The sequence below is a fragment of the Liolophura sinensis genome, chromosome 9, assembly GCF_032854445.1.
Source record: "Liolophura sinensis isolate JHLJ2023 chromosome 9, CUHK_Ljap_v2, whole genome shotgun sequence".
Classification (NCBI taxonomy): Eukaryota; Metazoa; Mollusca; class Polyplacophora; order Chitonida; family Chitonidae; genus Liolophura; species Liolophura sinensis.
Window position 1 is genome coordinate 996,492 of NC_088303.1, and position 15,891 is coordinate 1,012,382.

The window sequence follows — 15,891 nt, forward strand, 5'->3', positions numbered from 1 at the left end:
TGTACCAATTAACTGGCTGGCTTCCCAAGCTTAAAATCCCCAGTGGGGATAAAATCCAATTTAATAGGGCCATACGTCACGATAAGATTTTGTTTTCAGTTCAGATGATAAACATTTAAATAAAGCTCTTTAAATACATGTACTAGTTATGTACTTATGAGTGACTGCATTCAATACATGCATGATTAGTTTAAAGATAACCCAGAAGAAAAGTTTTGGAAACAACATGTGTTGAACAACTCTGTTGAATACATGCATGTTTAGTTTAGAGACAAACCAGAAGAAAAGTTTTGGAAACAACATGTGTTGAACAACTCTGTTGAATACATGCATGTTTAGTTTAAAGATAAACCAGAAGAAAAGGTTTGGAAACAACATGTGTTGAACAACTCTGTTGAATACATGCATGTTTAGTATAGTTTAGAGATAAACCAGAAGAAAAGTTTTGGAAACAACATGTGTTGAACAACTCTGTTGAATACATGCATGTTTAGTTTAAAGATAACCCAGAAGAAAGGTTTTGGAAACAACATGTGTTGAACAACTCTGTTGAATACATGCATGTTTAGTTTAGAGATAAACCAGAAGAAAAGTTTTGGAAACAACATGTGTTGAACAACTCTGTTGAATACATGCATGTTTAGTTTAAAGATAAACCAGAAGAAAAGGTTTGGAAACAACATGTGTTGAACAACTCTGTTGAATACATGAATGTTTAGTATAGTTTAGAGATAAACCAGAAGAAAAGGTTTGGAAACAACATGTGTTGAACCACTCTGTTGAATACGTGCATGTTTCGTAACACTGTTCCAGGCTGTGTGAATTCTGGTAGAGATTTTTGATTTCCTTTTTTGATTTTTGTATCCTCCCACCATAATGCTGGCTGCCATCGTATGAGAGAAATATTCTTGAGCAAGCATAAACACCTATTCAATAGGTAAATAATTAAATCAATCAATATTTTAAGATGTTTCTGTTTCAAACTTTGTTCGCTGAACATTGTAACATGATTCTGAATAATAGTTGCACATTGACATAGTTGGTCAGGTGCCTGGGTGGGGTTTTGGTCAGTGAATGGATGGTGTTGTTTGGGTTGGTCCAGAGCATGGCTTTCCCCACTGCTGTTAATCAGGTGTAAGTTAAAACTTCAGAAGTGCATTGTATAACACCAGTTATCAAAAAAAGACAGATGTGTCAGTATTTGTCAAATAAATTTTGTTGAGACACTGATGTGAATAATTCGTGCGACACACATCACCACACATTATTGAACCATGTTGTTCAGTATCAGCATAAACATGTGACTGTGTGGGTTGCTATATGTGCACTCCAGTATGGCGCTGACATTTATGGCAGCCTAGTGGGTGTTGAGCAGCTGAAAGGTGACAGGTCTTGTTTGCTTGTATCACACATCAATTTCAGACACCATCACCCCAGAGTATTCGCTCCTAGGGGTAGTTCTACTTTCAGTAGTTCTCATTGTTAAGAGCAATACATGTCAACTTCATATCAACTTTTTTTTTGTTGTGATTTTATTTTTTTTTTCTGTCCACCTTCAATGCCTTCAATTTTTTGACACATTTCCACCTATTCGAGCATCTCAGAGTGAGGGGGTGGCATCAACCTTATGAGTGAATGTCAAATGTTGGTAATAACGGCAGGAATGTTGGTAAACTCTGGTTCTCCATGAGGTAATGATCCAGACTTGACATTCTCATCCTGCATGGTTTTACACAAGACACATAGTGCTCCAACAACACTACGGTCATGTAACTGCCAGCATTTGGCTAGCAGTTCTACATGGATACATACATGGATGTATTTTTCCACTTAAGTCTCATGCACATACATGTATATGTACTGGAATATGGGAAATGCATAATTGTATGTGCAGTTGAAACTGGGCCCTGGTATACAATGTTCGTTAGCAATTTGGATATTTCTCTCTAAAAAATAAATAAATGAATATTTTATTAATTGACTGGTTGACTTACCAGGATTTCAGTATCATGGGACCACTGCTTCTAAAACATGCACTTGTTGGTGATAGTGTACATTACAGTGCACACGATATGTCTAACATAGTCATAATACATGTAGTGTTCAGATGCTATGGCTTTCCATCTCCAGCTGCTTTTCAACATCAACCCCCCCACCTCAACATTCAACCCTCAAATGATTGTGTTGTGTCACAGATCTTCATTTACTGGTATGTTTTGTGTTAATTCTACAGTGTAAACATTTAGATATTACATTTACATGTATTTCAGAAAACGTTTACTTGTCTGTTTTCAGAACGTAGAGTGATGAACCATTGTGCTCATGAAAGCATCATTGTGGCCTTGGCCCCGTTACTGGAAAACAACCACCCAACCCTGGAAATCTGTGATTTTTCAGCAAGGTATGGTAAATCTAGTCATTCCTACATTTACCATATGTGGTTCAGTTGCATCTTCCATTTCTAGGGCTTGTATTTTGATGTGAGTGAGTCATGGAATTGACTCCCGCAAAGATTCTCGCATATGCACCAATGCATATATGGAAATATTTTATATTTTGTTGGTTGGTAATGATTACAGTAGCTAAAACAAACAGTATTCCAAATTCCAACTCACACTGTCACACCAACCATTATAGTATCATTCATGTAAATGGTGATTGGCTGAAGAGAACAATTGTGACCAATTGTGGCTGTTGACAGGGTGAATTTTGCAATCAGGGTACACTGACAGCACTTTGACAGCTTTCCATTCTTACTCTGGTTGTCCATAATAACCAATCCTTCTGGATTGTCACAAAGAATTTAAAAATCTTGTGCTGCAGAAAGGGAACACAGACACAGGGGAGGGCAATTGTTAAATTTGGCCTCTGTCTTTTCCTTGACCAATAGGCCTGATCTTTGTTAAATTGAGTAAAAAAGTCATTGAGCACTGCATTAAATATCATTGAAATAAAATTCAGATAGCCTCTTTAGAACATTTTCAGCGGATCATTTTGTTGATAAACATGTGTATTTCATACACCATGAATTGCCAGATATACATTTATCTCTGGTACCAGCTTGCATGCAAACTTGATGATTTATTATATCTAAATTATATACTGAGCCAGCCAGGTGTTTGTGATGTCGCTGAAGTCTAAAATGCTTAAGTGATATGAAGGTAGCCTTGACTGTAGTAATATAGTCTAAAGGAAACCTAGCTGGTCTTTTAAATTTTTAATAGTTTGTAGATTCCACTTGTTTGTTGTTCAGTCAGCCGTCATGATCTTAGCTCAGTCGGAACAATGAGAATCTGTTCCAAGATGATATTTTGTGTGAGTGAATTGTAGCGTGATAAAGTAAATCGTAGGACTCCTGCAAAATATACAGATGTATCAAGTGAAAATCTGTTACATTGTTATGCATACTAAGAATTCCAGGATCACTGGTTACCGTGGTTTTTGAAAGATAAAAAAAAAATTTCGTCAGGTTAGTAGAGCTTGTTTAATTAATTGCTGAATACTTTTACGTTACATGGTTTTTCCCGTGTGTTAGTGGTTAAACGAAGTCTCTGGTTAAATAAGTGTAATTGATATATTGTTTTAGGTACCTGGAATGATGTAAAACCCTTAGCAGCCACTGAACTGTTATAAATGGCCAGATTACATGTCAATCTCATCTTCATTGTTGTAATCCTGAGGATTTATGTACCTGTGCACATGTATTTTTCGTCTGAAGATTGCAGAAGTAATTTCAAATGTCTGATACCATTTACGAACATGTGAGATTTTAGCTTGCACCATGGGCAACCTGGTTTTAGTAGTCTTCCTGGCATGAAAACATCTGTATGTTTACATTTTTCACAATGTAAGAGATCGATAACTTCCAGCCCATTCTGACCTTAACACTGGCACGTCGGGGTGGGGGGTGGGGGGTGGGGGGTGTAGAGATCTAGAGCTCTGGCTTCTTTATGGGGTGGATTCTGCATAAAAAAGCACTCGGCACAAATGGAATGACGCAACAGCCACTGCGTTAGCTGCCTGTGGAAATCGTGCCTGAGGCATAGCGACACGGCCCACCCTCCATTGATATGCTTCTGCAAGGTCTCAATCTTACAACCAGCACATATTTCAAGGCTGAATCAGAACCACTGTGATGAGTCAGATGTCAGAGTTATTAGGCTGGCTATCTGCTTTTTTGTTTTTTCCTTCCTAAAAGCGTTGCTGGTCTGTCAAAATTCCGGCTGGGCAGTGAGAGACCATGATGAAACCATTTAGTTGCCATATGAGAAACTATCATTATATTCATGCATGCAAATATTTTGTTTAAGTCCGAGATCTTTGAATATGTTTTTTATTTTTGAACTTAGAATCTCACCCTTCTTTCCTTTATAATAAAAATGCATTATCACATTTATATGTTGTATATGTAAGATTTTTGCGCACCTTTTCTAGAACAATTAAAATTTAATGTTTTCATGCACAGTATATTAAAGTAAGTTGTAAATTATGATTGATTTACATGTATCTTCCAAATTGCAGTTTGAAAAGGTAAAATAAATTAGGATGTAAACAGAAGGTTAAACCATGTACAAATAATGCACAGTGAATAATCATACATTTAAATACATGCCAGATAGGGTAATGGTCACGACTGGTTGTGGATGATTACTGGAATCAGTGTGAATTCATTCCTTCCTGAATGAGCAGAACCAGGAAAATAATGTTATGAAGCATTATGTTCACATTAAACAAACTGGAAACCAGTAATGAACAACTCTCATACATGTATACATAGCTAGTATTGTAACCACCCCAAACAGTCTTGCAGGTCATACACATACCTGTAGAAGCATAGCTGTTATGGCTCAGCCTATTGACGAACCTGTTTTCTGCTTCCTGTCATACTTAATCGGACATTCCTAGAAATACTGGTGTACATGTAATGTGTGAGAAGCCTTTTAGGAAGTAGCTAATGCCGTTTTTAAGCCTAAGGTCACCATTATCCTTGGACCAGATTGCAAAATTTCCACACCCAAGAGCAATGTAACCTTAAAAGATTATCATTGAATTTCTAAAATGTAATTATGGCCTGGTTCAGTGTCCTTAGTGGGTTTTATGGGTATCTAGGGGCATTGGTAAGGAGTCCCTAGATCTCCTTGTTAGGACAAGGACAGATGCTTTAGCCTGTCATTGCTTTCACATAATAATCGCAGGATACGAGGAATCTGGTTTAAACTCATTATTCAGTGATCTCGTAAGTAGCATGCACTTGTAAATGTAGCTTGATGTAAAACGGTGCATTGCAGTAAAAAGGTGCATTGCAGTTTGGAAATTTGACCCTTTTCCTACAGTATAGTTCCCATAAGCCGGTTATGGATTTTTGTTCTTGTAAACAAACCTGACTCATAGTACAAAGCTCAGCATCGCAGTCAAACAAATGCCCCTGATCTATTGATGCAGTTCACAAGTGGTTCAAATTACTGGAAAATGTAAACGGCAATAAGCGACACAGTACATGTAGATACTATCAGGGAAATGGATTATGGGATTGTATGTCATCGGGGATTCTCTCTGTTGTATCAGCCCTGCTCTCTTGTCTTCCTTAATGTGGTCTATTGATTTTTTCTACACTAAGCTGAGCAAGGCACTTCTAAGGTTGTTGGGTTTTGCCTCTACCCTGGGAATAATGCTGTTAACAGCTATACAGATTGCAGATTTGGCAACAAAAAATGCAACGTCCAATTTAATTTGTATCAGTCTGGCTGTAGTTTGTCTGACCTAGTTGCATCTTGTATCCGAAGTTGATAAATTTGAACCTAGTCCAGTCTTGGGAAATGGGTGACTGTTTCTCCAGAGTTCACTTGGTAATGTGTGTCTGATCTGTAATCATGTGCACATCTGAGAATGCCCTGCTTGTCAGTGATTGGTCCACTTTGCCTGTAACACATGTCATGTACAGGAGCAAAATGCTTTCTGATTTTATTGGTGGTATGACCAGTCACAGCCAGGCTGTATAGTCATGTACGGCACCTGCAAAACAACAAAAACTGAGAACAAGTTTGAATGCTGTTTAAATAAAGGTTTATTGAAAATGAAACAAGTTGTATTCATCTCTGTTCTGTGTTAATTGTCTGGAACTCACAGTGCATAGATGTCTTTTTACTTGAGTATAGGGTTCCCTATACTAGAGCTCAGGGCCACTTGCACAAAGGGATTGAAAGCCTTAGTTTTATTTAATTAATTTTAAGACACGAAGATCAAGATTGTAGCCTTTGCTTATAATTGCTACCCTCCTGCATGAAGGGATTTTGTCAGTTTTGACTCGGTTTGCAAAGTTGTGCAATTTAATTGTCTTTAGAAAGAAATTTGTCACATGTTGGTGGTGTACCCACTCTGTGTTCAGTTCCTGGTGAGCCCACTGTAGGGTCAGTTGCTGTTGTTCACTCTGTGGTCAGTTCCTGGTGAACCCACTGTAGGGTCAGTTGCTGGTGTATCCATTCCGTAGTCAGTTGCTGTTGTTCACTCTATGGTCAGTTCCTGTTGAACCCACTGTAGGGTCAGTTGCTGGTGTATCCACTCCATAGTCCATGGTCAGTCTCTGGTGAACCCACTGTAGGGTCAGTTGCTAGTGAATCCACCCAGTGGTCAGTTGCTTGTGAACCTACTCTGGGGTCAGTTGCTTGTGAACACACTCTAGGCTCAGTTGCTAGTGAATCCACTCTGTGGTCATTTGCTGGTGAATCCACTTGGGGGTCAGTTGCTTGTGAACCCACTCTGGGTCAGTTGCTTGTGAACACACTCTAGGGTCAGTTGCTAGTGAATCCACTTCCTGGTCAGTTGCTGGTGAATCCACTCTGAGGTCAGTTGCTGGTGAACCCACACTGGGGTCATTTGCTGGCGAACCCACTCTGGGGTCAGTTGCTGGCGAACCCACTCCGAGGTCAGTTGCTTTTGAACCTACTTGGTGGTCATTTGCTGGTGAATCTACTCTGGGGTCAGTTGATAGTGAACCCACTCTGGGGTCAGTCGCTGGTGAACCCACTCTGTGGTCAGTCGCTGGTGAACCCACCCAGCTGTGACTTGCTAGTGAATCCACTCTGTGGTCAGTTGCTGGTGAGCCAAGTCGGGATCACTAGCTGGTGAACTCACTCTGGGATCAATTACTGGTGATCCCACTGTGCAGTCAGTTGCTGGTGAGCCAACTCGAGGGTCACTTGAAACTGAATCTACTCTGGGATCATTTTCTGGTGAATGGTCTACTGTAGTTTAATATGTTGTAATGTTGTCTGTGGAACCTCACTACTTCAGTGAGTAGTTATCATACACAGGCACATGTACATCATGTACATGTGTTTATAAAAATCTGTTTTGAATCTTGTGGTTTTTGAGATCTAGCGAGGTTTGGTTGTTTTTCTGTGCTTTTAACCATGTTGGTCTTTGTTGTTTATTTTGAAGGTTTCCATCACATCAAAAGCCATTCACTGTCTCCTGGTATAAACATGCATGTGCTCGCCACGATATACAGGGCTGAGATATTCCCGAAGTGGAGTTACACCATAATCATTCACTCATTCATTTAATTATAATAACAGGTGGCTCACATTTGTTGACTAAAACAAGTTTGCATGGTGTAATTGCAAAATTACAATATATCCACATGTTGTGTACAAGTGTGCGTGTGTTTTCTATTTCCAGCATTGCAAAAACAGCCCAAGATCAACATTAGTCATAGAATTATTTACACCAGTAGTGCAAAGAATCTTGAAGCATAATATGGTAAGTTTTATCAGTACAGTGTGTGTGTGGGCACATGTACTTAGTACTTTCAGCTTCCTACATTTATGGGGCCTTCATTGTATATGAAATTAATACTACATGTATATGTATGTAGCTTATATAACCATGCGTTAATTTTGTAAAGCTGTGGTAGATGGTAGTATTTTTTTCTTATAGTGCTGCTAAATTGTTTTTGGAACCTAATAACTAAGTTTATAAATTGTGTTCTGAGATGTAATGTGGTAATATGTACATGTAGCTAAGATATGGATATCAATAATCTCAGAAAATCTGAGTTTGTGTACATTATACAGTCCCATATATTAAGTATGGAACCATGGTTTAAAATATTTACAACTTTTGATTGATGACAGCACAAAGCCTGAGCCTTTAAATTGTCACAGATATATACATTAATACATGTAGGAGATTATGTTTTGTTTTCTCCTGACCAGGACTTTGGTAAATACCCTCACATGAGAACATTTGTACAAGATTACATTCAAGCCTTAAATTCCCAGAATGATAGAGCCAGAGTCGTACAGAACTTTGTTAAAAGGTGAGTAATTGGATCATTTATTTTTGTTGTTTTTTTTTAATTTTGTTATTTTTACAGTGTTGTGTAAAATAACCAAAAGAAAAAAATTATCGTCTGAAAGCAAAATTAAACTTCAAGAAAGCATGTAACACGTGCACTTTTTTAAAGCAGAGTCGTAATGGAACAGGACAGACATGAAAACAGAAGTGAGTTCATGCAGCTTATATGGAGGACATGTTGATATTTCAGTATGCATGGTCCCGCCAGTGTTTGTCCTCATCCCCGTGTCTTACCCAATCTTGTGGCTGTCTGCCTAGCAGCCATTTATTCCTGCTATGAGGAGAGAAAAAAGTAAGTACATCAGTTTATACATATTGTGCCTGTAGAGTAATATGAATGAATGCTTGGGGTTTAACGGCATACTGAAAACATTTTCAGTCATGTGACGACAAGAAGTCATTAGGTGTGTGTAGGAGAGACTGGGGTAGGATGAGCCACCCTTTACAAAATGTAATCAAATACACAGTGTTCCATTTGATCGAATATGAACTGTGCTGATTTAAGTGACATTTATCAGTGCATGCATAGGGCATTATTTGTTAAGGTTAACTTGAATAGTTTTTGTATTACATGTGGATGCAAAATAAAAAAATGTTGGCTTTGTGGATCAAATTACCCCGTGAATATATTGAGCCGCCACATAAAAAAGGTAAGTATCCTGTATCTATATTAAATCAGCTGTTGTATTTCAGCATAGCTAAACTGCAAGTATTTATTTTGTTTTAGTGACATTTAGAAGTTGGCAAGGAAGTACACTAGACAAGGCATTGCTTATGAATTTACAACTTCTTGGTTTATTGTCACGATGTTTCGATGCAGATTTTTATGTTATGAGATCATTCACTTGATAATGATGCTAGTATCTACATCGAAACTTTGTGACAATAAACCAAGAAGTTGTAAATTCCATAAGCAATGCCTTGTATAGTGCAAGTATTAATGTTTGGTTCTTTCCATGTCAGACTAGACTGGCATTGTAATGCAAAGTTTTCAGTGAAGGTCAAAGTGACAGATAAGCAATAATTAAAAACTGAATACCTTAAAAACGGAAAGTCAGATTTCTAAGCACAAGTTTAACAAAGATTGGATAATGCACATGCAGATAAACATGCCTAGTTTATATTGTGGTTTTGTAAGTCAGGAATTTGAGCAGAGTAGATCTTTGGGCAGATCCCTCAAGAGTAGAGGGCTCGCGGAGATTTTGAACAATGTTGTCATTAATGAAACAGATTTCCTGTTGACAAAGAAAATCATGTTGATTTGCTCAGTTACCTCAGAAAGAATACACATTCACAAGCACCATTTCCTTTTGCTTATCTGACGCTTATTGCATCAGAGTGATATATAAGCGCTATCTACCTCAGGGTTGGAAGTAATTTCCCTTTAGTCGAGTGACAGAAGTGTGGGAAGTGTCTGTTGTCGTCAGTGCCGGTATCCGGTTAAGCTTTTTGTTTTTAATTCCTGTATAATGGGCTCACACACATGAGTCGAAGGTTAAGCTTTTTTCTTTTAGCTACTGTACGTGTATAATGGGCTCCCATTCATGGATTGAACGTTAAGCTTTTTTGTTTAGCTGTCTAGTCTAAGGTATGGTGTGTAAATGCACATACTTGGATGGAAGATTAAGCTTCTTGTATATTGGGCTATCGTGGATGTATTGAAGGTGTGTAAATGCACTTTCTGGGATGGCAAGTTAAGCTTTTTTTTTTTTAACATGTGGCTCTTGAATATTGGGCTATCACACATGGCTTGAAGGTTAGGCTTTTTTCTTCAGCTCCTGTATACATGGATCTCCAATGTACAGCGATAGAAACTTAGGTTTTGTTCGTGTTTTTTTTTTTATATATTTCTTTTCAGCTGTGTACATGTACATGTTCAAAGGGCCTACTGATGGAAGGTTGGACTGTTTTATTGGTTCTAGTATTATATGCTTTGTGAGTGTTTCTTAATGATTTTAATTGATAGACTTTCAATTCAAAATTTATGAGTTATATAAACTTCAGTTGGTTTTCTGTAGTAAACACGTTCTGTAGAAATTAAGCCTCCATGCAGAGCAACAATTTCTTGTATTCAAGGTTTCTGTGACTTTATTGCTTTTGAGATTGATGGACTTGGCCAAATTTACCATTTTTGTAGTCAAGAAAAGTTTCATGCAGGGTGACAATTTTTATGCACATGCCTGCCTACATGTAAGATAGCAAGAAGGCTATTGGGTTCTTCTGGTAATTTTTTCATTTTCGTGTTTTGTGGACATGCACATATTCAGATTGAGTTCATTAAACACGGATATCTACTAGGCTTTGGTTTAGTTTCTTATGCATTCACTTATCTAGATAAGTTTTTTGTCTCTCTATCTACTTTACCAGATTTGTAGAGTGTAAGAATTTACCTTGGTGTGTACCAGTTTATCTGGTGTACACAATATCTATAGAAAGTTTTCCACATCTGTATTAGTACTAGGTGCCTATGACACTGGCCGATGCATGTGCCTTCCTATGCAAACAGGGACTGTTGTCAGCTGAGTATTTGCTCAGCCAATCAGAGGACTGCAGTGGCCACCCTTAGTACAAGCCAGTCATGGGAAGCGATTTGCATATCAAAGACCACTCCAGCGAGTTGGTACTCGAACACCCCACAGTGAAATTTTTTTACTACCATAGCTCAACATTTTCTCAGCCATTCACAGCATTGGAATTGTTCGTTGATTTCTGCATGCAGTTCACAATTTGCATGTCAAAGACCACCGCCTCAGTTTTGTACACAAACTCAGTACAATGATGTCTGGACTACCACAACACTTCACAACTTTTATCTTTATTCTGATTCCATCGTCTAGTTGACTCCTATAGTAGGCTGAATGCCTTGCCTCCTGCCATATAAATTGTGTACTGCCTGAAAACAATAAGGTCCATGTAACTGACCCAGAAAGGCCTACTGATATTGATGACTAAATGCTAATTTCAAGAAATTCACTAAATTTCAAACTGAAACACCAAATATTAAACACTTGTGCGTATATTTCACAAGAGTTTTGAAAACACACAGAAAACTTGAATCAATTTCAGTTTAGTTTTAGAATTATGCTTAAAGTCTTTAAATGGGTGGCTCATCTTACCCTTTGGCTCAGCTTACCTCTGGTCTCCCCTACTGTATCTTCTTGTGGCAAGTCGAGTCCATGCTGCCAAGGTGCTGCCACCGTTGCAGTATCATGCTGAAGACACCAGACATGACACCCCAATCAGCCATTTACACTGACAATGGGACAACCAATCCTGTTTTCTTACTTAGTTGTTGCAACAAGCAGCATTTTTAAAGTATTCGGCATGACCCAACCTGGTATAGAATATACCTTAATTATTAAAACTTAATTGACTTTTAGCCAACTGAGGTGCTGTGTTTAAAAATAGTTCTCGTGTTGTTTAAAATCATTGAATGAATTGACAAATGATTAAATTTATGCAATGATGGAATTTATGAACTATATGGTAAATGACTTAAAATTTGGCCCATGACCAAATTGCACATTTTTCCTGATTCTTAGAGTTGTCAGAGTTGTCAGGAGTTTTTTGATAAAGGTATTTTGAGGTTTTGCTTGGAAGGTGATACCCTACTGGGGAAAATGTAAGTTTCAATAGCTAAAGTAATATTTTATGACATTTATTTGCCTTTAAAAATGCACTTCTTTGGACAAGATTTTTAGGTCATTTACTGTAGTTCATAAATTCCAACACATAATTGATTTGAACATTTTTGTCAGGTTAATTATTGATTTCTTAATATTCCGTTTAGGATGTGTCCTAACAAGAAAGCTTTGCGGCTTTCTTCTCTAGGCATGAAAATGGAGGGATGGCATTAGCTGGTAAATTCGTTGATGGAAATAATGCATAAAATGTGTGTGTGGGGGGGTGGGGGGTGGGGGGTGGGTATTAAGGGATAAAAAGTAAAAAAAAAACTTGAAAATGAATTTTTTTTTTCAACTTTGTTGGTATAATTTTTATCATTACCTCTAAAATCATAATTTTCAATTTAGTGTATCTTTTCATGAATTTTGTAAATCTGCTATGTGAAAAGGTCATGAGAAAAGTGTTTGTGGAACCAGGGGTATCCAAAAAAATTATGCTGAAATGATGAAGGTTATATGGAAGATAGTATGTTGTTGTTGTGTGGACATGCTAAAGGATAGGTTTTGATATAAATTACAGGCGTAATGTAGTGTTCACTATAAACATTGTACTGAAGTACATGTACATGAGACCTGTTCCTGACTTCAGACAGAGCTGTCTAATCTACCATGTTTCACCTGGACAGCTCACCTGGCCATTTGTCCAGTCTCATTGCTATGGTGACCAGCAGTTTGAGATGCTGCTGTTGTCAGCGTGGTCAGATGTCTATGGTCGGATTTGAGGCTGTGAAGAGTAAACACAGCTGTCCACACAGCACACTGCACTTTTAAAACTAAAGTAACATACAAGTAATCTGATTTTTTTTTTGTCCTTATGAACCATTTCTCAGTAAGAGAGAGATGTCAGTCAGAAATGGCCAGGTCCTACATTGCCAAACATTTATGCATGTTTCTTATTTATCCCCATTCCTGCCAGCCTGATAATATCTTTGTGTTGCACTACAAACCAGGCTAAATAATCTGTAGAGGCATTCCAGTGGCCTGCCAGGGGTGAGCCTGTAGAGTGCTAGCAGACTTGGTGTATAGAATTATGCTTGTCACAGGCCACCACAGCAACTCTGTATGCGCTTAACACTGGAAGGCTTGCTGAATGGTACAAGCCTGCTACAGGTGTGGTAGATGTAAGCTAGTGGTGAGCCTGTAGAATGGTAGCAGACTTGATGTACAGAGTAATGCTTGTCACAGGCCAGCACAGCAACTCTGTACCATGCCCTTAACACAGGAAGGCATGCTGGATTGTGCAGGGCTGCTACAGGTGTGATAGATGTAAGCTAGTGTTGAGCCTGTAGAATGGTAGCAGACTTGATGTACAGAGTTATGCTTGTCACAGGCCACCACAGCAACTCTGTATGCTCTTAACACTGGAAGGCTTGCTGAATGGTACAAGCCTGCTACATGTGTGGTAGATGTAAGCTAGTGGTGAGCCTGTAGAATGGTAGTGGATTTGATGTACAGAGTTATGCTTGTCACAGGCAAGCACAGCATCTCTGTACCAAGCCCTTAACACAGGAAGGCATGCTGAATGGTACAAGCCTGCTACAGGTGTGGTAGATGTAGGCTAGTGGTAAGCCTGTAGAATGGTAGCAGACTTGATGTACAGAGTTATGCTTGTCACAGGCCAGCACAGCAACTCTGTGTCATGCCCTTAACACAGGTAGGCATGCTGAATTGTACAGGCCTGCTACAGGTGCGATAGATGTAAGCTAGTGTTGAGCCTGTAGAATGGTAGCAGACTTGATGTACAGAGTTATGCTTGTCACAGGCCACCACAGCAACTCTGTATGCTCTTAACACTGGAAGGCTTGCTGAATGGTACAAGCCTGCTACATGTGTGGTAGATGTAAGCTAGTGGTGAGCCTGTAGAATGGTAGTGGATTTGATGTACAGAGTTATGCTTGTCACAGGCAAGCACAGCATCTCTGTACCAAGCCCTTAACACAGGAAGGCATGCTGAATGGTACAAGCCTGCTACAGGTGTGGTAGATGTAGGCTAGTGGTAAGCCTGTAGAATGGTAGCAGACTTGATGTACAGAGTTATGCTTGTCACAGGCCAGCACAGCAACTCTGTGTCATGCCCTTAACACAGGTAGGCATGCTGAATTGTACAGGCCTGCTACAGGTGCGATAGATGTAAGCTAGTGGTGAGCCTGTAGAATGGTAGCAGACTTGATGTGCAGAGTTATGCTTGTCACAGGCCAGCACAGCAACTCTGTGTCATGCCCTTAACACAGGAAGGCATGCTGAATTGTACAGGCCTGCTACAGGTGTGATAGATGTAAGCTAGTGGTGAGCCTGTAGAATGGTAGCAGACTTGATGTACATAGTTATGCTTGTCACCGGCCACCACAGCAACTCTGTACCATGCCCTTAACACAGGAAGGCATGCTGGATTGTACAGGCCTGCTACAGGTGTGGTAGATGTAAGCTAGTGTTGAGCCTGTAGAATGGTAGCAGACTTGATGTACAGAGTTATGCTTGTCACAGGCCACCACAGCAACTCTGTGCCATGCCCTTAACACAGGAAGGCATGCTGGATTGTACGGGCCTACTACAGGTGTGGTAGATGTAAGCTAGTGGTGAGCCTGTTGCAACTTTTTGTAGACTGCTTGGTAATACATGTAGCTGCTGTATAGTATTGAGTTTATTAAAGGTAAAGTGTTCTATTTTGAATTGCACCCCTGTCTTAGTCATGTCACTTAATTTAAGTGAGATCATCCTGTTAAGTAAGATATTCCTGTAAGATATGCCAGTGCTACAGTGATCAAATGCATGCATTAATTCATGTTATTTTCTGTTTGACTCTTGCAGCGTACTGCAGGGAATTATTAATGAGGTGTCAACAGATGAGCCTATGTGGGAAGAACGGTTGCTGTGTTATATCTCCATGTTAGAATCAATGTAAGGTTACTCTTTTCTTTATTTCCATTGTTATTTCTGTCTGCACGAAGATCTCCCTTCACTGATGTATGTGCCAAAGAATTTTCACTCGAACCCCCACTATCATGATGATTTACAAAGCTGCAGACTTAAGGGGTAACTAACATCAGTTGTTATGACCACGAGAACACAGAAATACTTGACTGCTGAGCCCTTTCTCTATCCCTGGCACTCTGCTGAGTGATTTGTCAATGTTCTCCTAGGGAATACTTTTGAGTAAATATGTGGTACAAGCCATAATGAGCGTCACATTGATGGGTTTCATATTCTTGTGGGATACTAGGTTTCAGTGAGGTCAGTATCTGGTTCAGTCCGAGAACTCATGCTGACAAACCTCCTCTAGTTTGCTAGCATGGAGAACATTCAGACTAACAGCTTTGCCCAACTGAAAACCTGAACCTCATTATATTTGTAGTGAAGTGTTCGTGTAAACCAGAACAATAAATTTGTCAGCGTCTGAGTTCAAATCTGTTTCTTATTTGTATCCAGTTTGGTATGAGAATAGAGAAAGATGTGAGTATTATCCTGCATGTAGCAGGCATGGCTCTTAATTAGGCAGTGAGATGACCTGTACATACATACTGCAATGTGTAAGTGCATGTACATCGCTACAACAACACTGACAAAGGGTAATTTTATTTTCCAGGGCTGTGTTTGATGACTGGCGCTATGTTCTGGGCAGCCTTCTTCAACCTATCCCATTCCCTGATGAGTAAGTATGACAGGACACTTGTCATGTGACAGAACACACATGTATATGTACATGTAGTGCGTGAAGTTGTGTTGCGAGAAAGTTGCACACATAGGATATACATTAGCATAAATATGAATTTATACATGCACCTTATCCAACACGTGTAGGTGCTACATGTTGGTGCTGAGCACAAAGTTACTCATGGCCGAATGTTCAGTAGAT

General features: G+C 39.1%; 1 protein-coding gene across 1 annotated transcript in view; it reads left to right on the forward strand.

The window, feature by feature from the left end:
* LOC135474971 (C-Maf-inducing protein-like) overlaps positions 1-15,891 on the forward strand; it is a 67,223-nt gene that overhangs the window by 36,056 nt on the left and 15,276 nt on the right. The window contains 5 exon segments of the mRNA XM_064754679.1: positions 7,654-7,758; positions 8,214-8,317; positions 8,546-8,647; positions 14,847-14,936; positions 15,622-15,687. Of these exon segments, the coding sequence (XP_064610749.1) occupies positions 7,654-7,758; positions 8,214-8,317; positions 8,546-8,647; positions 14,847-14,936; positions 15,622-15,687 (467 nt within the window).